The 20,815-nt window shown below is 48.6% G+C and overlaps 1 protein-coding gene across 1 annotated transcript in view; it reads right to left on the reverse strand.

Moving 5' to 3' along the window:
- Positions 1 to 874: 874 nt before the first annotated feature.
- The window catches only part of LOC115094288 (transmembrane protein 47-like), a 59,613-nt gene continuing 39,672 nt past the window's right edge, over positions 875 to 20,815 (reverse strand). Inside the window, exons 2-3 of the mRNA XM_029607189.1 lie at positions 3,330 to 3,470; positions 875 to 1,619 (exon numbers count right to left, since the gene is read on the reverse strand). Of these exons, the coding sequence (XP_029463049.1) occupies positions 1,438 to 1,619; positions 3,330 to 3,470 (323 nt within the window). The 3' untranslated portion in view covers positions 875 to 1,437. The remainder of the gene's footprint in view (positions 1,620 to 3,329; positions 3,471 to 20,815) is intronic.

Below are 20,815 nucleotides of genomic sequence, written 5' to 3' on the forward strand. Positions count from 1 at the left end.
GCTCTGTGAGGCGTCTCTTACAGTAGAAGAGACACTCGTGCCAGTGGTGAGCTACACAAGGGTCTTGTGTCCCCAGAGCTGCCAAGGGATCCCATGTCTGGAAGGAGACCACATGCTGGTCCTGGGTCCTGGGTCCTTGATCCCCCCCCCCCCCCCAGGCTTCGTTTGGATAGCTGGAGTACTGATTTCATGTAGAAATAGGGCAGACGTCCATGCCTGTGGCTCACACACGGTCACAAATATATTTCTAAATTTGTATTCCATGTAAAGAACATCTTTAGAAACTTTGTGTACTCCACAGAGCGTACACCTTTCCTATCTTACTCTTTATTTAATATGTTGTACATAACGGTTATTTCCATAGATCTTTGTAATGATGAAGTTTCAAATTATAGGCAGAAGAATCCATCAACAATGTAGAAATGGAATGAAATCAGATCAGTGATCAAAGGTGCAGTTGCAAATTATCTTTAAAGATGTAATTTCATTACACCAGTAACTGTTGTCATGGCCTTGCACAACAGTCTAGTAACAGCTGCAAAAGCAAAGTAAAAAAAAACATAGACTTTTAAGTTACCTTCTCTAGGACTGCTGGTCTATATCAATTTACTAAATGAAATCTTTTGCGCACTACAATCTAAGAACCTTATGATATGTACTTGGCTGGCATTTTCTATCGTTGTATTGGTAACCTATTGAGGATGTTGGCTAGGTAGTGAACATATTCCCAACTTCGAAACCCATTTTCCCTGTTTAGTAACAGATTGAAAAAAAAAAGATACATTTTCACAACAAACTGAGCAAATATGACTTTGAAGTCATACAGGCCTCCATGTCACAAAAGGATTCTTTAATTCTGAAAGAAGCCCACTCATTTTTAACAGCAAGCTGAATTTTCCCTTTTTATTTTTGCAAATGTTAGCATAAAAACACACACACACCTTGCGCAGTGCATTTCCGGAAGAGATGGTCATTAATGTTTGCTCTGCATGCTTTTCTATTTAAAACAGACTGGCCAGTTTCAATTATAAGCAATAAGCTACCCACCAAGCCGCCTTTCACAAAAGTCTTAGCCTTACAAATTATAACATAATTATTAAAAAATAAAATCAGATCACATCCTCTTTAACTCATACAGTGTTTTGAAATTTACAACCAGGTTAGCAAACACCACACTGTATGAAAGATAGGCAAGGCAAAAAAAAAAAAAAAAAAAATGCTAGAGAGCATCATTCCCCTCCCCCATGAGTATCGGACTCCAGGTCTTTGTATTCGCCTCCTTTGCCAACCTTGCTGACTCCTCTCAAAAAAAAAATGCGAAGTATTGTGGCTTCCTTGCAACAGGTGGCTCCGAATCCTCCCACCCCGGGGACCCATCAGCCCTCCCCCATTCGTTTCAGTCTGAATGCAGCAGCAGGCACTGCTGATGTTTCCAGGCTAGTAGTAAGGGTCCTCGTACAGGTCCGTGCGCAGGCAGAAGAGAATGGCCCCACCCAGCATGAAGATGGCGGCCCCCCAGGCCAGACCGTAGCCCCAGCTGAACTCATGATAGGTCTTCAGCATGCTGCTGTCAATGAATTTTATTGGATAAAGAATCAGGGCGCAGACTTGCAAAACCGCTGTACGGGGAAAGAAAGGGAGAGAGACGATTATGTAAAACATCTGCAGCACACTAGGAAAACACTAGACAGTTCCGTAAAATATATACCTGCCTCTACGTCTATGAAAACTGTCATCTTTTCTGAATCCAGTGGAATCACATTATAGAGATATGTACATTTTATAGATAAAGTTGACTAGCAGGCCGATTCACTAAAGTGCACTGCCACATGTGATTAGGGAACAGGCCCCCATTAGAAACAAAGAGAGCCACGGTAAATAACCCATGCTATCGTGCAGTAAGGTGGCAGTGCACATTAATGAATCAGTTAATGAATCAGAATTCTCTACATTTGCAAACAAGGAGAACCTGATATCATTTTCAATGGGAAAAAAACACACATACACATGCACCTCCCATCAACTATATCTTGTTCCACTGGGATGCATTTGAATTAAATTCTGTTTCCACATCAGGCTGTGAAACAGGCAAAACAATATATTTAGGTATTTGAAGTTGTTTTAAATTATGCTTTGAAGTGAATTTGATTTCTAGCTGATCTGCCTTGTTTGGTGTAGATTACAACAAGGCTTGACAAATCCCATGTACCAGATTATTATTATTATTATTTATGTATTTGTTATACTGCACTTCCATTAGCAAAACTATGAGAGTGGTTTATAGTAAAATGGCATGTATAATATACAAAACAAAAAATTCAATTAAAACTTAAACACACCACCTTGCTTTCCTCTTCTGAAGGCCCTGGCAGGATGACTAGCTGAAGTCTGGGAGATGCACCAAAGCTGCAAGATAGGAGAAGGGATGGCTGGCGAGCTGAAGGAGTGCACGAGGGGGGAGTGAGGCATGACTAGCTAGCTAGGGGATTACTGGGGGAGAGGGGAAGGGGTTGAGAGAAAACTGCTGTGGACAAAGTGGGTTGATAGAAGGAGACTGCTGGGGTTTGAGAGAGAGTGAGAATGGTGGGGATAAGGGGATTGAGAAAGAAACTGATGGGGGCTGAGCAAAGTTGAGAGGGAGACTGCTGGAGACCGGGGGGTTGAGAGAGATATAGGTTTGAGATGGGAGGGAATTGATGGAGACAGCGAGACTGCTGTGGACAGGGTGGGGGATTGAGAGAAGGTAAAAGGGAGGCTGGTGGGGTGCCACAGTGCTAGATGAAGCAGAGATGGTTGCCTCAGACACAGGTATTGGGAGGTGCCGGCACAGTGCTGAAAGCACACTTTGGGGATGGTGGGAGCTGCTGGCTTCTGCCTGGTTTATTAAACGTTCTTTTTCCATAGACATAGAATAGGAAAACAGCATTGGTGTATCAGACCCTAAAGGAGCTCTGGCAGATCTTGAAGAGGATCTACCCCCCCTGCCTCCTTGCTTTTCTGCCTTGGTGTGGAGAACAGAGGCAGAGTGAAAGCAGTCTCAGCTGCTGGCTCCTAAGTTTTGGGGCTGGCTCCTAGATTCAAAATACATTTGTCAAGGCCTGGTTTAAAATAGCACGTAACAGGTATGGACCTGTACTGCGCCTGTCTGCCTTTTATCCTGCACATCTTTTGCTGTATATTGGGTATGATTTTAACATTGTGTTCTTCAGCTCTCTGGAGGGTTCTGGATAGGCCTAAAAACCACAGGCACTCGCATATCTATATATATGGTGATTTAGACTGATATAAATTGCTGTCAGTAATACGAGTCAGCTGTTTTGGCACCATACCTGCAGCAAAGAGGAGAAGAGCGGCGATGCGGTAATACTGCCTGTACGCTCCCCTGCAGAACCAGGTCAGAGAGACGAGGAATGCCAGGAGAGTGATGGTCGCCCCGGCCAGGATCAGTACAAGAGCGGCGACTTGCCAGTCTAAAAGGAGCAAAAACACACAAGAGCGGTAGGACTGAATTCATAGCAGCCAACACGTGCCCTTTCCAAACCCTGCACTTTCCACCGAATTAATGACGTCACAGGTTTCAAAAGGGAGGCCGGCAGGGATGCGCCTTGCTAAGAATGTAAATTACTCTTATACTAGGAGGCTGCGATTTTGGAAACAGAGTCTGTCCTAAACAGCAGCCTTTCCTTTTTTTTTTAATCGTTTTTCCTAATACAGTATTGCACAGAGGTGCAGATAATTACTTTTGGGAGAGAAGCTTTAAACTGGGTTTTAATACTGTAGCTTGTGAATACTGCAGCCTCATCAGCAGACTGGCAGATGTATCTGCTACGCAGTCATTGGTGCAGATTCAGGATATATTCAGCGGCACTGCTGTCTGCTCTTGATATTAGAACATCAGAAGTGCCGGGCTAGTTCAGACCAATGGTCCATCGAGCCCAACATCCTGTCTCTGACCAGACCGGTGGATCCCAGTGGAACGATCCCTTCCCAGCTGTTCATTCCCAGATGTACCGATTCCCAACTCAAGCTACTAATGAATCTGCCCTTCAGAAGTGTGTCCAAACCTTTTTAAAACCCTGATATACCACTTAGCCTTGACTACATCCTCTGACAACAAATTCCATAGCTTGTGTTGACTGAAAAAGCAATATTTTCTTAATTAAAAATTTAAAAACAAAATCTATTACCAGTTAGTTTCACGGAGTTTAATGGACTGTCCCCTAATCCCAGTACTGTCTGAAAGGATAAATAACCATTCCCTATTTACCAATCCACCCCACTCCTGATTTTATAGACCTCATATTCACTCTCGGTCATCTCTTCTCCAAACTAAAGAGGCCTAACCTGTTAAACCTTTCTTCATAAGGGAGCTGCTCCATTCCTTTTTAGCATTTTTGTTGTCTTGTTCTACTTATGCCATCTTTTTGGAGATGGGGGCAACCAGAACAACACCCAGTACTGCTGTGGCCGCATCACAGATCTATGCACAGGCGTTATGATATTCTCAGCTTTATTCTCTATAGTTGGTTTAGCTGGTTTCCCCAAATGGCTTAGAGTATTTATAGCTCATTAGCTTTGGCACCAGTTTTGTTTTATGTTGTTTGGATTGTTAACTTTCTTTCTGGGCTCTGTTTTTATTCTTTTTTTTTTGTTGTTCTTAATGTTTCAAAGCACATTGTTTTGAAGCCTCTCACATTAGAAAGGTGGTCTGGCCTAGGTCTGAAGTTAATATAGATCTCGATAAGAAAAAATATTCTTTTTTTATCACTCCTGAGTTAATAATGCTGAGGTCCATATTTAGACAGTCCAGATAGCAAAGTTAGCTGAATAAACTTATCCGGCTAACTTTGGCAGTATATTCCACAAACTATAGCCAGCTTTCTTTAGGACAGCTCTGTGGCCCAACCAGACTTACGGGCCGATACAGTAAAAATCGCGGGAGAGCGGGCGCGCGCACAGGACACTCTCCTGTGCGCGCGATACAGTAAATTAATTTATTTAAATTAGGGTCTGCGGAAAAAAGAGGCACTAGGGACACTAGTGCGTCCCTAGCGCCTCTTTTTGGACAGGAGTGGCGGCTATCAGCGGGTTTGATAGCCAACGCTCAATTTTGCCGGCGTCGGTTCTCAAGCTCGCCGACAGCCACGGGTTCAGAAACCAGACACTGGCAAAATTGAGCATCCGGTTTTCAAGCCACAGGCCCATTTAACTTTTTTTTTTTTTAAACTTTTGAGGCCTCCGACTTAATATCGCCATGATATTAAGTCGGAGGGTGCACAGAAAAGCAGTTTTTACTGCTTTTCTGTGCACTTTCCCAGTACCCGAAGAAATTATCGCCTACCTTTGGGTAGGCACTAATTTCTGAAAGTAAAATGTGCGGCTTGGCTGCACATTTTATTTTCTGAATCGCGCGGGAATACCTAATAGGGTCACCAATATGCATTTGCATGTTGCGGGCGCTATTAGTCTCGGGGGGAGTTGGACGCGCGTTTTCGACGCCCTATTACCCCTTACTGAATAAGGGGTAAAGCTAGCGCGTCGAAAACGCACGTCCAAATGCTGGTTAACAGTGCACTCCGGAGTGCACTGTACAGTATCTGCCTGTTAGCCAGCTAAGTCATCTGCCTGAGTATTGTAGTTAGCCGGTTACCTTAGCTGGCTAACTCATCTCCTCCCAGTTACGCCCCCAGAATGCCTCTGGCTTATCCAACTAAATTCTAGCCTCTTAACTTATTAGCCAGCTAGAATTTATCCAGATATGTGCCCAAATATTCATTTAGCTTCCTAACTTCTGAGTTAGCCGGTTAAATGCCTTTGACTATAGCCCTCAACTCTTGTGTATCATCGAGTCATTGTTTTTGTGTACAAGGGATTTCTTGATATTTTCAGTAGTGTGGTAGCCGGGTAAGTCCACTTGGATATGTAAAAAATTAAGGTGACCAAGCCAGTTGTAAGTGCTACCTATTTATTAGAGCAGCCCAACATATTTGTGACCAGCTTTCAAGAGTTAAACGTCCTTCATCAGGTCAGTGCAGAATGAGTGACAGTACGGGTGGTGGTGCCTGAATCTACAAGCCAATTACATGTTGCATTACAAATGTGGTGTGGTGATCTTTGTTTTCAAAGCTCCAAGCACCTCCAACTCCACTACCCTTCTGCACCTGGAACTGGCTTGCAGATTCAGACATCCTCCTCCATAGTTCTAATCTGAAGGGAGTTTCTCTCAGCAATGTAGGAATTTTATCCAAAAAAAAAGTTACCATTTCCAACTTGTTTACTAACCTTTATTTCAATATATCTAAGTGGACTAACATGGCAACTATTCTACCTCAAAAATGATGTCTGTCTCAATATCTAGGATTAGGATTATCTGCAGGCTGAGAAAACCTTATGGGACCCTGTAAAGCAGCATAGATCAGGACCCCTTTAAACGATCAGGACTAAGTATTTAGCCTGCCTCATCTTAAGGCACAGCCTAGAAGGGAATTCTGGTTCTACGGCATTTCTGTATGCAGGGGAATAAGAAAACAGGCCCAGGAGGCAACAGAGATGCCCCGAGGATGAAGAGAAGGCAATTCCTATGACAAGACTGTCTACTCCTCTAACTTTTGATTTAGAACTGCTGAGGCAAGCTAATCTTTCTACGTTTTCTGTTATTCTGTAAATAATAATGCTGATTCTGTAAAGGCAGACTCCAAACTATTCTATCCTCCAAAGACTGCTCACACGTTATCACTTATGGTAATAGCAGCGGGATGTCTGTTCTAAACACTTGCACAGAGCAGAGACCCGTGCTAGGAAAAAAAGTCAATAAAAAAATTTGGGGTGCCTGTTTGTGCTAAAGGACTTCTGCCCTGAAAGTCTGCATAGAGCAGAGAACTGTGCTAACTTTTTTTTTTCTCTGGGGCTAGGCTGCAGGAGCAGCCTTGAAAGTATGTAAACATCAGGTCAAGGGGATACTGGCAAAATGGACCCTTGGACCAAGGGGGAATTGGTAGTACCTGCGGGGAGGGGCCCCACAGGTCCCCAGCGTTGGCAGGCGGAGCTGACTGAAGCTTTCCTAGCGTGTAGCAGATGGACTCAGGACCAATGGGTATAGTGTACTCCTGATAGCAGTTGGAGACGGATCAGATTTCAATCTGACGTCAGTCCCCAGTACATATACCCCTGCAGGAAGTGCAGCTCCTCAGTATTTTCCGTCTCCATAGCAGTTAGGGACTATCTGCACGCTCTCACAGCATTCGAACAAATTCAAAGAAGAAAATCCAAATTGTAAAGAACAAACCTACCTGAAGACGAGCCCCGCTCTCTTGCGGTGATACCCTAGGGTCCCTCCCCCAATTGAAATTCCCGAGGTGATTTCCGTGGTCCCTCGGAGGTGAGCCTCGGTCCAGCGGACAAATCTCGGCAAGGACCTAGCCCCCGACCCTCGGGCGCGGCTGAGAGGCAGTGGGTGCATCCTCTAGCGCGGCGATAAAGGTATTTGCCCTCGCCCCCCGCAGCCGGAGACCGCCCGGGACGCAACCGGGAAGCGCTGAAGACAAGGTAAGGTAGAAATCTTCTGCTTGAATATGGTCTCCGAGGATCGAGAAGGAGCACAGGTCGCCGGCCGGGACCAGTGCCACCGGGTTGATCCGCACTAGCAGGGCCAGGCCCCGGTTATTTCCAAGGGTCTACCCATGTGGAGACTCTCCGAGGGGGGGTCACCATATTGCCCGCGTGCTCGCCGTCGCCATTTTGGCCCTATTCGCCACACCGTTCGCCGCTTGGCCCAAGCGCACAAAGCAGCCCAAGTGCACAAAGCATGTGTGCGCATAGCCTTACACGCACATCAGGTCTTACGCGCATAAGTTACATGCGCAGAGCCAGGCGCATATCTACGGCTGGGCGCACAGCTACGCACACAACTACACGCTTACCTTAAGCGCACTGGTGCACATAAGAGTTTACGCGCCGACAGCCATGGCACCTCCAGAAACAGAGGTGAAAGCTCAAGGCCTCTGCTCAGCATGCCACATCAGAGCCGCACAAAGCGAGGAGGCAGACGCCTTGTGCACCCAGTGCGAGGAGGCCTTGGGAGATCCAGTTCAGGGCCAGTCCCACCCAGGGCCGAGTTCTAGCTCCTCAGGGGGTGCTCCTCAGGGGGTACCCCGGACCTAGTCTGGGGACCCCCCCCCCCACAGACGGGGAACCCAAGGATCCAGCGCCCCCTCAGCTTTGACCCAGCTTCAACCTCATGGGTGGAGTTCTTCAAGGGGATTCACGCCTTTGATCAAATGCAAACTGAACCTCTGGCTGATCAGCCACATGCTCCACCGGAGGACCCTCATGCCCCAGGCCCTTCAAGACCTAGGCACAGGCTTCCACTACCCCGAAGCACCACCTATGGGGACTCGGACATCTCTGAAGAGGAAGCCGAACCCCTAGAAGAGGGGGAGCTCCCCCCGGGGACGGAGCCTCACCAAACCATGAGACGCTTCTTCACAAAGGATGAGCTCCCAGACCTGGTCAACCAATGCCTGACGGACCTCGGGGGAACCTAAACCGAACCCCCTGCTGGAGGGTCTCCGACAGACTTCTTGCCATTTCCCTCTGTTACAAGCAGCACAACAGCTGATTGACCTGGAATTGAATGTGGACTCTGGAGCACTCCAAGGGAGACGAGTCTTGGCAGCCCTGTACCTGGCAACCAAAGATCTTCTGGCATGCCCAAGAGTTGATGCCATGGTCTGCGCGGTCTCTAAACGCACCACTATCCCAGTGGAGGGAGGAGCTGCGCTCAAGGATACACATGACCGGCGTCTGGAGTCCATCCTCAAACAGTCATTTGACATTGCCGCTATGTCTCTACAAATTGCGGCTTGCTGCACCGTGGTGACACGTGCCTGTTTATCACAAACCAGGAACAACACCCCGGGAGAATACATGGAACCAGCAGTATCATTCCTCGTGGACGCTGCTTCCAACCTAGTGCGCACAACGGCCAGAAGAGTGTCATCTGCGGTGGCGGCCAGAAGGCAACTCTGGCTCCGAAGCTGGTCGGCTGACGCATCTTCCAAAACGCGTCTCACAAGGATGCCCTTCAAAGGACCTGTTCGGCAGCAAACTAGAGAAACTAGCCGACAAATGGGGCGAATCCCCATTGCTGCGCCTGCCGGAGGATAAGGCGAAGAGAAACCAGCGACCCTTCCCCAGGTCCTCCAGGGGCAGAGGTTCACAGTGCTTCAATCCTTACAGGAGCAACTATCAAACCCCCCCCCCCCCCCTACGGGCAGGAACCAGTCCTTTCAGACCAAGCACAACAAGAGGGGAACCAGCTTGGGTGCAGGCCCCAGCCGCATCCCACAATGAGATTCAGCCGACCCATCCAAGGGAAGAAGCCATAGGGGGCAGACTAGCCCTATTCTACCGCAGATGGGTCGAGATAACTTCGGACAAGTGGGTCCTAGCCATCATTCGAGAGGGGTACTACCTGGATTTCCTACGAGCCCCTCCAGACAAGTTCAGAGTCCCCCTGCCACGACCCTTTCAAGAGGGCGGCAGTGGAAGCTACACTGTCCAGACTACTGGCCCTCGAGGCCATAACCCCAGTGCCTCCACAGGAAATAAATACTGGACATTATTCCATTTATTTTATCGTCCCCAAGAAAGAGGGAACATTCAGACCCATCCTGGACCTCAAGTCGATCAACCTCCACCTCAGGATTCCCCGCTTCCGCATGGAAACCTTACGATCTGTTATAAGTGCGATACAACCAGGAGAATTTCTCACATCCCTGGATCTTTCGGAGGCCTACCTGCACATCCCAATTCATCAGGAACACCAGCGCTACCTACACTTCAAAGTCCTGAACCGTCACTACCAGTTCCGGGCTAGCCACAGCACCCCGGACATTCACCAAGATAATAGTGGTGGTGGCGGCAACACTGAGGAAGGAAGGAATCCTCATTCACCCTTACCTAGACGATTGGCTGATCAGGGCAAAGTCACTGGAGGAAAACCACCAAGCAACCAGCAGAGTCATAACTCTACTGGAGAGCCTAGGATGGGTGATCAACACACACAAAAGCTCCCTACAGCCCTCATAGTCGCTGGAATACCTAGGAGTCCGATTCGACACCAAAGAGGACAAGGTCAGCCTGACCCCCACAAGGAGATCAAAACTGTGGAAACAGCTGCAAACCTTGCTGAACAATCCTCGTCCCACAGCATGGGATTACCTGCAAGTCCTCGGGCTGATGGCATCCACACTGGAAGTAGGCCGTGGGCAAGAGCCCACATGAGGCCCCTACAGTGCTCACTTCTATCACGGTGGAGCCCACGGTCCCAGAACTACACCGTACGTCTATCACTCCCGGACAGAGTTCGGCCCCAGCTACGGTGATGGCTGCAGGCCAGCCACATGAGCTGGGGATCAAGACTATCCTCCCCAACCTGGACTTTACTCACCACAGATGCCAGTCTATGAGGATGGGGAGCATACTGCGAGGAGTTAACAACCCAAGGGCAGTGGAATGCAGAAGAGGCGGGATGGAACATCAACCGCCTAGAAGCCCGGGCAGTCAGACTAGCCTGCCTACGGTTCACTCACAGACTTTGAAACAAAGTGGTCAGAGTAATGTCAGACAATGACAGTGGCCTACATCAACCGACAGGGGGGAACCAGGAGCCAACAGGTGTCCCTAGAAATAGACCCCCTGATGGCGTGGGCGGAAGCAAACCTCCAGGAGATATCTGCCATCCACATCACCGGGAAAGACAACAAGGCAGACTTCCTCAGCAGGGAAAGTCTAGACCCAGGAGAATGGAGGCTATCGTCCGTAGCCTTCAAGATGATAGTGAATCGGTGGGGGACACCAGACATGGATCTTCTGGCAAACAGATCCAACGCCCAAATATCCAGATACTTCAGCCGCAAGCGGGAACCGCAGTCCCAAGGGATCGATGCCCTGGTACAGTCCTGGCCCCCGGGGACTCTACTATACACCTTCCCGCCGTGGCCCCTACTGGACGCAATCATTCACAAGATACAACTACACAAAGGACTAGTTCTTCTGGTGGCTCCAGATTGGCCAAGAAGACCCTGGTACGCAGACATGAGAAGACTGCTGGCAGGGAACCCCCTAACCCCTGCCCCCACACAGGGACCTGCTACAACAAGGTCCAATCCTCCACGAGGACCCAGCTCAATTCTCTCTTACGGTCTGGCCATTGAGAGGACTCGCCTGAGAAAGAGAGGATACTCGGGGGTGGTAATCGACACTCTCCTCCGAGCACACAAGTTCTCCACATCGCTAACGTACATAAGGATCTGGAGAGTATTTGAAGCCTGGTGCGAAGACCACAACATCAAGCCACGCTCATTTAAATTTCCCGTGATCCTGGAATTCTTACAGAATGGACTACAGAAGGGTCTGTCCCTCAACTCCATCAAGGTACAGGTGGCCGCATTGTCATGCTACGGCTCCAAGAGCGAGGGCGACAGCATAGTCTCTCACCCGGACGTGTCACGCTTCCTGAAAGGAGTCAAGCACATTCGCCCACCACTAAAGTGGCCGGTACCTCTGTGGAATCTCAATCTCGTTTTGGACTTCCTAGCAGGAACCGCCTTCAGACCCCTCCGAGGCCTTTCCCTCCGCCTGTTAACCTTAAAGACTGTGTTTTTGCTGGCGGTGTGTTCAGCCCGCCGCATATCGGAACTACAAGCACTGTCCTGCCGTGAGCCGTTCCTCAGGCTCACCCCGGGGTCCATCCAACTACGCACGGTTCCCTCCTTCCTCCCCAAAGTGGTCTCACACTTCCACCTTAACCAGACCATCTCGCTACCAACGACGGATGGCTTGAAGAATGAGGAAGAAGCCCGTAGTCTGCGCCACCTCAACAGCGGCAGACTCCTATCCAGATACCTGGAAATGTCCGAACACGTACGAAAAACAGACCACCTTTTCATCCTTCACAGCAGAAAGAGACAAGGGGAAGCAGCCTCGCGGGCAACCATCGCCCGCTGGATCAAGGAAGTCATCAAGGCGGCCCACGTAGAAGCTAGCAAGCCACCACCTCTACAGGTGAAGGCCCATTCTACCAGAGCCCAGGCAGTATCCTGGACAGAAACTAGAATGCTGTCACCTACCGAGATCTGCAGGGTGGCTACATGGTCCTCCATCCATACCTTCTCCAGATTCTACCGTCTGGACATTCAGGCTCAGGAGGACACGGCATTAGCAAGGGCAATACTAAGTGGGTCACGGGCAGCCTCCCACCCGGTTCGGGAGTAGCTTTTATACATCCCACCAAGTTATGAAGTTATTCAAGTTAACCAAATTATTGAGTTAATCAATCAGACAGTCACACATATATCCACAATGCTTTTCGAGGAGAATACTGAAGAGCTGCACTTCCTGCAGGGGTATATGTACTAGGGGCTGACGTCAGATTGAAATCTGATCCGTCTCCAACTGCGAGCAGGAGTACACTATACCCATTGGTCCTGAGTCCATCTGTCTACACTAAGGAAAACGAAATTATCAGGTAAGTAATTTCTCCATTTGCCAATACCAGCTCATGTTCCCCTTAGGTTGAGCCCTCAGGTGCGGACCTCTGTGCTGCTGGAGAATCATAGAGGTGAAGATGTTGCAGACCAGCACAGTAGGGAAACTGGGTTGGTCCAGAGTGTGGAGTGTCAATGGTCTGTGACAAATCTGGGGCGGGGTGGGGGAGGAACGCTGCAAGCCGGATGGAGCCCTAGCTGTTGTACTGCTGTTGCCGAGCCAGGAGAACCGGGACCTGCGCGGGGGGACCGCTACGAGCCGCTTTCGCCGCCGGCTGCCCCCTCCGGAGGGTGGCAGAGAAGAGAAGGGAAGGGGCTGAAAAGCAACAAAAGGTAAGTTGGCACATGTCGAGCCGCTTCGGGAGGAGGGGATTTTAGGTTTTCCTGGGTTAAAGTTGGGATCCACTTCCTGGTGCCTGTCATTTCAAATGTCATTTGAAATGACAGGTACCAGCGCACCCAGGATACTGTATAGGCGCTGTATTAAGCGACTATACAGTAAAATGGGTTGCGCGGGCCTAACGCTTCGCCTAACGCTTTGCATACGCGGCTTGCATTTGAAGCAATTTAAATAGAGTATCGAGCGGTAGGTGATCAGAACAGTGCATGGGGCAAACGAGGGTGCGCCCGGCACTGCTGCACTCTAACGCGGACTTACTGTATCGACCTGCAAGTGGGGTGACAGATTGTATATCCTTCAGTCGTTGATAGTCAGAAAGAAGCACAACTCTGTTCCCAACCAAGTGGGGTGACAGATTGTATATCCTTCAGTTGTTGATAGTCAGAAAGAAGCACAACTCTGTTCCCAACCAAATGGCTTGGCAGACGGTGTATTCTAACTGTTCAAGAAAATCAAATTGAGATCCAGATCCCGGAGTCAAGCTGGAAGTCCAAAAGAGAACACTGAACAGAAGAACAGGAGATGCTGACAACCGAAGACTGTCCACGAAGAAGAGACAAGGGGAAGACCAGGACACTGAGAGAGAGCCACACAGGAACCAGGAACCGAAGACAAAGACTGGAACGCAGGAGCAAAGCTGAGGCAATTAGCTCTACCGTAGGATTGTCGACCTATTGCCAAGGCAAGGAGGTGTAACAGGAGCAAGCTTTAAGTAGGCCCCAAGCGATGATGTTATCACTGGGTGCCCCAATCCCATTCCTGCCCTTTAAAAAGGGCATGATTGTGCGCTCGTGTGCCTAGGAGGAAGCTGGAATGGCTGCCGCATCTGGCCCAGCCTGCCACACAGGCAGGAGACAGCAGCGGTCAGCTGCATCCACCATGAGGGACCTTCCACGGCGATGGGTGATCACAGCAGGGCCCTGGGGCCAGAGGTGAGTGCAGCGAGTCGTGGGAGGTCATGAGCCACCAAGCGCAACAGGGGACTAGCTTTCCTAGGATAGTGAGGGACAGAGTGAGTCAGGCTAGAATTTTGTTTTCTCTCCCTTTCCCAAAATAAAAAAAACAAAAAATAGAGGTTTATGTTTTGTGCAGTGGTCCCTCTGGGAGCCAAAAAGCCTTGGCTACAGCAGAGCACATACTAAATGAGCATGGAAGATTTATTCCAGGCCCTCATAGAGGAGCAGCAGCTATAGACGGTGGTATAAAACCCATATTCCCAGCAGCAGGCACAACAGGAACAATTCATTCAGCAACAGCTGTCACTGACCCAGATAGCGCAAACTGTGCAAGCAGCCATGACCTGGCTGCCCCCGTCTCCAGTAATACTTAAGATGGGCCATGGAGAGGCCCTAGAGAAGGGGAATGCCAGTGATGAGAAGGCCAAGAGGAATAATGCTGGAAATGGCAAAAAACTTATCAAGAGAGAATTATTGTGAATGATAAACAAGAAAGAAAGGAAAATGTGCCAACCTGACAATACCCCATGGTTATAGCTTTGTGGATACTTATCAAACTAGTCTTGGTGCTTTTGTGGTCCCAGTTGAGCCAGATGGGGTCTCTGCACAGGCTGTAGTTGATTCTGGGAGTGGAAAACTGCTCATTCAGAGGGAGCCAGTTAAGCGAGTCTACATTTATTATGAACTGCCAGTGACTGGAGCATACACGTATAGTGAACAGTGGCGGGGCCTTGTCACACAGGTCCGACTAGCGATGTCTGCTGGACAGGCCAGCCTTGACGTGAGAACTCTGCAGCGGCCCTCATATACAGTTGAACTGGGATGTGATTTCCCAGATTTTGAGATTCTGGGGCCTTACCATGGGGGTCAGTGAACTATGAAGAAGAGTCCTCGTTAGAGATCTCCCTTTGGGGAAGTCCAAAATTTATTCTCACGGAAAATGAAAAATTGACCCTTGTCAAACAGCTCTATTTGTACGTGAAGAGAAAAGGACTGCAACTCTGATCTCTTTGTGACTTGTATGAGAATTCTACCTGTTTTCTGATTTGTTGTAAATGATAAAGCTGATTTTGTGGATAAAATGCCAGACTCCAGCCTACTCTGTCCTCCATCATCCTTATAAAGCCAAAGACTGCTCGCCTGTTATCACAGTCCAATATACAAATCATGCAAAAATGATGATGTATATGCACTTTAAAGCCCACATAGATTCCTTCCTGAGATATCTAATGCTAGAGAATTATTAAAAACACATGGATGAAAAGGAGGAAGAAGAGTCCAGTACATGTGTGTGTGTGTGTGTGTGTGTGTGTGTGTGTGTGTATGTACACACACACACCCCTATATCTATATCTACACACATACATAGATATAGAGATAGGGCAGCAATTGGATATATATATATCCAATGTAGATATATATGTGCATGAGTGTTCATTTTGATGACGGGTAATTTTTTAAAGAAAAAAAATTTCAATAAGATTTTTTCTATGAATTTTGGAATATGTTATAAATATGTTGGTTGCAATGGCGGAGGTTTTAATATTTTGGTTTTTATGTTTGTATGTTTCGTCATATATGTGACTAATATAAGCTCCCACTGTTGTCTGACAGAGATATTGGTTTGTCATTTTTTTTTTTCATTTATTTGTAAAACTGCCTATTGAAACAATAACACAAACATAAATCAGTCATGATGCAAACTCAGGGCCTGATTTACTAAAGCTTTTCTCCCATTCTGTGTCTGTAGGAAAAATGCTTAGTAAATGAGGCCCTTAGTTTTTCCATACAGCGTGTAACCTCGTACAAGCATCTTCTTATATTATATTTCCATGTAATGTCATTCCTAAAATTAGGAAAATCTTTAAATCTGGATTAGGACACCTCCCCACCACCACACACACCCTGCTGCAATCCAAATCTGATCATAAGTATACCTTGGTATTCTGGGTCATAAGATCTACTTGGCAAACAATTAATTGTCAAAGCATGTATAAAAAGAAACCAAAATCCATAGGGCCGGATTTTAAAAGGGTTACGCGCATAAGTTATGTGCGTAACCCCTTTAAAAGCCACCTGCGCGCGCCGAGCCTATTTTGCATAGGCTCGGTGGCACGCGCAAGCCCAGGGATGCGATAACTCCCGGGGCTTCGCAAGGGGGGGCGTGGTCGAGGCCTCCAGACCAGTCCCCGGGTCGGGTGATGGCGCGCCAGCAGGCTGCTGGCGCGCGCAGAGTTACGCCTGCTTCGGGCAGGCATAACTCTGCTGACAACGGTAGGGGGGGTGGAGGGAACGGGCAGCGTGCGTAGGGCTCGGCGCGTGCAAGGTGCACAAATGTGCACCCCCTTGCACGCGCCAACCCCGCATTTTATAAGATACACGCGGATCTTATAAAATCCGGCGTACTTAAGTTTATAAAATCTACCTCCTATTGTTTTCAGCACTGTTCACACTAAAGCAATTTCACTCACAGAAAGGTAGATTTTAAAAGGACTGCACACGTGAGGGACAGAGAGAGAGAGACTGTTTGTAGGGCTCAGTCTGATACTCTATATATGGACCATTATAAAGGGGCACTTTGATTTGGGGTGAGTTGAGGGGTATTGGTTACAGACACATTCAGAGGTATCCATTGTAAAACTGACCTCATTAAAGAATTTTTGACCACAGAGGTGATGAAAAGGAGTTGATTTGTACAATGCAGTCACCTGCTAGCTGAGTGTCCTTCATGAAGCAGCATCCATCAGCAATTAAGCCCTTGTTCTTGAGAAATCAACTACAATGGAATGGCCACTGTGTCCAGATGCCCATCAATTGCTTCCTTCACCGGGTTTCTCTTCTAGCTTGCCACTGGCCAAAGCTCTAAAGGTGTCCAAAACATGCCATCCACAAGCACAGAGGAATTTACCACAATAAGTGCTAAATGTTCATCTTTGCACCACTTAAGTCTATCAACATGTGCACCATTTCAAGGTTGAACAATCTAACATTAAGGCGAAACAGCGATGGAGGGGGAAAGAGAAGGAGATCAGCCAAGGGCTGTGAAGTGCACACCCCTAGCAACATTGCCCCCATTGCCGAAGAATGGACATCCAGAACTGGACGACTCCATCGTCTGACGATCCACCAGGCCTGGCAGGGAATGCCGCTGCTGCCAACATATATATATGTACACACGCACACACAGCTCCAATTACACAAATACTGACCAGTTACAGCTGAAAAATATTGATCACAGGGGTGATAAAATAGCCAACTGGAATTATAATTACAGCCAATGTGGCTACACAACAAAAATCATTTGTCCCAAAAGTTTTGTTGTTGTTTTTTTTGGAGTTAAGAAAATCTTTGCTTTATTATTGGTAAAATGCCAATCTACAGCATAAATCTATATAAAAGTAACAAAAATACACAAGAACACCAATTTTTTTTTTTTTATTATTAAATCAACAAATTTTGTAAAACAACAACAAAACATTACCTGCATTGTAGTCTGCTTGCCAGATGGTCCCTAGGGCTACTTTATACTCAGGAAACATCTTTTCTATACTCCAAACCAAACAGAGACATGGGCATGTCTGAGGGGGGGCAGTGGCACCGTGCAAGCTGCCAAATCACCTGCTTGCCACCCCTTAAAGGTGCCCACAACCTCTCATGCGTGCGCCCAGCAAAACCAATACGCGGAAATTAACAAATCCTTTTTTCCTGATCAGATATCAGACTTAAATAAAATACAGAAACTTCATCAATGAGCCACAAAATGATAAACCCATTAAGCTATTCTGCTTTGTTTTCACAGGCAGATTTTGCTGTATTGTTTCTTCTTCATCCACTTCACTGGGATGCTGCCAACTAAGCAGGGAGACTGCCATCCACCGCTGAGCCTTTCCCTTGAATTACAACACCTAGTGCCAAAAGCTTAGAGGGCATGAATTCTCCTCTCACAGTCACGCTGTCAGTCTGAATGGGGATCATTAACTTGACAAAAAATGCAGCGTACATCTGCTTCACCGAGTTTTGTACGGACCTGGACAAGAGAGTGATTTAAATTGCGAGTGCTATAAATCTGAGCAGTTACAAGGGGGTGCGGTGGCATTTTACTGTTAGGTGCAGGATGATCATCTCAAAAGAACTGCAGTATCAGCAGCAGCCAGATGACAGTAAATCAGAGAAGTAAAACAGGCTGCAGTCACTGCTCTCTGCCATGTGTGCATGTGCGGACTCTGTTCCAAACCAGCCAGGTCTGCATATCACCTGCCCAGGCTAAAATAGTCGAGTCCCCCGAACTGCTCCCATGGCTCCCAACTTTGCGGCTGCCACAGTTCTTTTTCCCTACCAGTCACATTGTTCCAGCCATGGGGAGATCTTGCTGCCAATATCATTGCTCCTGTCTATCACAAAGCCTCAGTCAGGGAGAATCTGCTGCTGCTGCAATTGCTCCTAGCTGTCCTCGGGTTAGGATGGCCACTGACACATCCCCAGAATCCATTCCAGCCTGTTCCCTTAGTGGAGCCTGTACCAAACATTACTCTCTTTAAAAGGGTCAGTCTTCCCCCACCTTCTCTCCCCCCTGGTCAGGGCCAGTGCAAGGGTATTAGACGCACTAGGTGAACCATCTCTCTTGCACCCGCCTCCCCCTCCCCCGTAGCATCATCCTTCCCCCCCGACTCTGCAGCTTGATGTAGGACACTGGGACCACATGAGGCGCCTCCTCTCCCAGCCTCCTGCTCGTGCGCTCTCCCCCACTCCTCCACGTAGAGAAACCTGAAGCACGAGCCAGGGTCCGGCCTGAGGGAGCCGCCGCAGGTGAGGTGAGGGAGGGGGAGGGAGCAGGTTGCCACCCGGCTGGCGAGCTGTCAGTGCCTGTGAGGGAGACAGAAGCGCTGGCCGGTGCCTGGGGAGGAGGGGTGGGGGGACTCGCGCACTCACCTCTCACAGTTGTCATTCGGTGCGGGGGGGGGGGGGGGGCTGCTCTTCAGCGCCTCCTAATGGCTGGTGCCTGAGGCAACCGCCTAGTTCGCCTCATGGGAGGCGCCGGCCCTGTCCCTGGAAGTCAAATCAACAGCTCTGGCAGCAGCCACCTCTCCCGTGCACCCAATGCAGAGGCGGCGCTGGGGACGCACAATTTTCCCCTAGCGCCTCCTTTTTAACGTGACACCCCCCCCCCCCCCCCCATTTAAACATTGCATCGCGCGCCCGGGAGAGGTGGCTGGGGGCGTGCGTTAGGAAAGCGGGCGCTTAACATTCAGCACCTGTTTTCTACGCACAAATATTGCATCGGCCTGAAAAGTTGACAGCGATCGGTGCTTGCTCAGAGAGCGAAAAGGAATCCTAAATCACTAAACTCCTAATGCCACAGTTCTCTCGTCCAACTTCATAATATTACTATTGAAAGAGGCAGGTCTTGAAACTGCTTTTGAGAAGGCAAGATGCAGGGAACTTCTCAAACTTCAAGATACTCCGATTCATTAACTATTAAACCCAGTTTAAAGCTGAGCCTGCGGGCCTAAGAGCTGCTGGGATGGTTTGCAGGGCCAAATTAACAGTTTTCCAGAATTGTTCTCCGGGCCAGCCTTGGGGTAGGGGGAGCTGGGTAGTTGCCCGGAGCACCCTGAGTGGAGGGGCGCTGCCGGCATCCCTTGTGTGTGTGTGGGTGTGGGAGGGGGTTTAAACAAGGTCATTTCTCAGGGCCCTGCAGCTCCATGCATGAAGCACATTCCCCCAGTCCAGCAGCAGGAAAGGCAGCAACAAGTACACCAACACTGAAGCCACGAGGACCAGCACATAACTGGTCGAATGCTTTATGCCGGTCAACTGGAGCCCAAGCCACATGGCTTCCATGCTGATGTGCCTGTTACGTTTCCAGCACAACCAAAAATTAAGAACAGGAGGGGCCAGATCTGCGGGGCAGAAGGAGCTGCATCTGCCTGGGCAGAGCTGCCACTCTCGGCCAACCACCTCTCCCCATGATGCTACCTCTGGTTCTGCTCCTGCTCTCCTCACCTGCCTGCATGCCAGGCTGCCCACAACCGAAATCAAGGAGGCAGTGCAATGACCCGGGGCAGAAGAGTCAGGCACACTAGGACTGGTGGCCCCGCCAGTAAAAAGGAGGGAGAAAGCTTAGGTGGGGGGGGAAGAACTGGGGGAAGGAGGAAGGAAGGGGAGGTGGGAGGAGAAGAGAATGCCTGGCTGCGGCTGGGGTAAGGAGGGAGAGAATGTTGGAAGGGAGGAGAGGTGGGAGAAGGGGAACAGAATTGAGGGAGGGAGGAGGGAAGAAAGAGAATCTCTGGAGAGGGGAGGGAAGGAAAGGGGGAAGAGGAACCAGGAGGGCATGCAAGGAGAGCTGGGATTAGGTCCTGAAAGGAAAAAAAGCAAAGAAAAAGGGGAAAAATGAAAATGTAGATACAAAATAAAAAGCAAACTAAAAAATATGCCAAAACAAGCAGCAAACCAAGCAACAAACATAGCAAGATCAAAAACGGAAAAAACTCCCTGGCTCCTAAAAATGTTTGGCTGGCACCTAAGTTTTCTAAATATTTTCCCACGCTTGCCTTATGGCCCCTGGGAACAGTTACAGCCGAGAGTGCAGAAGTAAGGTCTAGATAAGGGGGGAGAGTGTGGGGGTGCAAGTGTGTGCGAGGGAGAAGAGAGAGCGGGTTTAGAGAAATGCATCATGGGTGGGATGAGGCAGGCAGGGAAGGGAGGACACTGATCCTTTTCACCGGGGCACAATTTGCCCTAGAGCTAACCTTGATTGTTCTTGAGACTTGCCCAGTGATCGACAGGCACGGGCAGGTTTTGTTTTCAGTGACCAGTTTAGTGACAGTATGGACAGTCATTTTACCCTAAATCATTTCACAAGCCTTCACGCCGCTCTGAAAATCCTTTCCTCAGACCTCTAGAAACAAAAG

This window comes from Rhinatrema bivittatum, chromosome 6 (assembly GCF_901001135.1).
Source record: "Rhinatrema bivittatum chromosome 6, aRhiBiv1.1, whole genome shotgun sequence".
NCBI classification, from domain to species: domain Eukaryota; kingdom Metazoa; phylum Chordata; class Amphibia; order Gymnophiona; family Rhinatrematidae; genus Rhinatrema; species Rhinatrema bivittatum.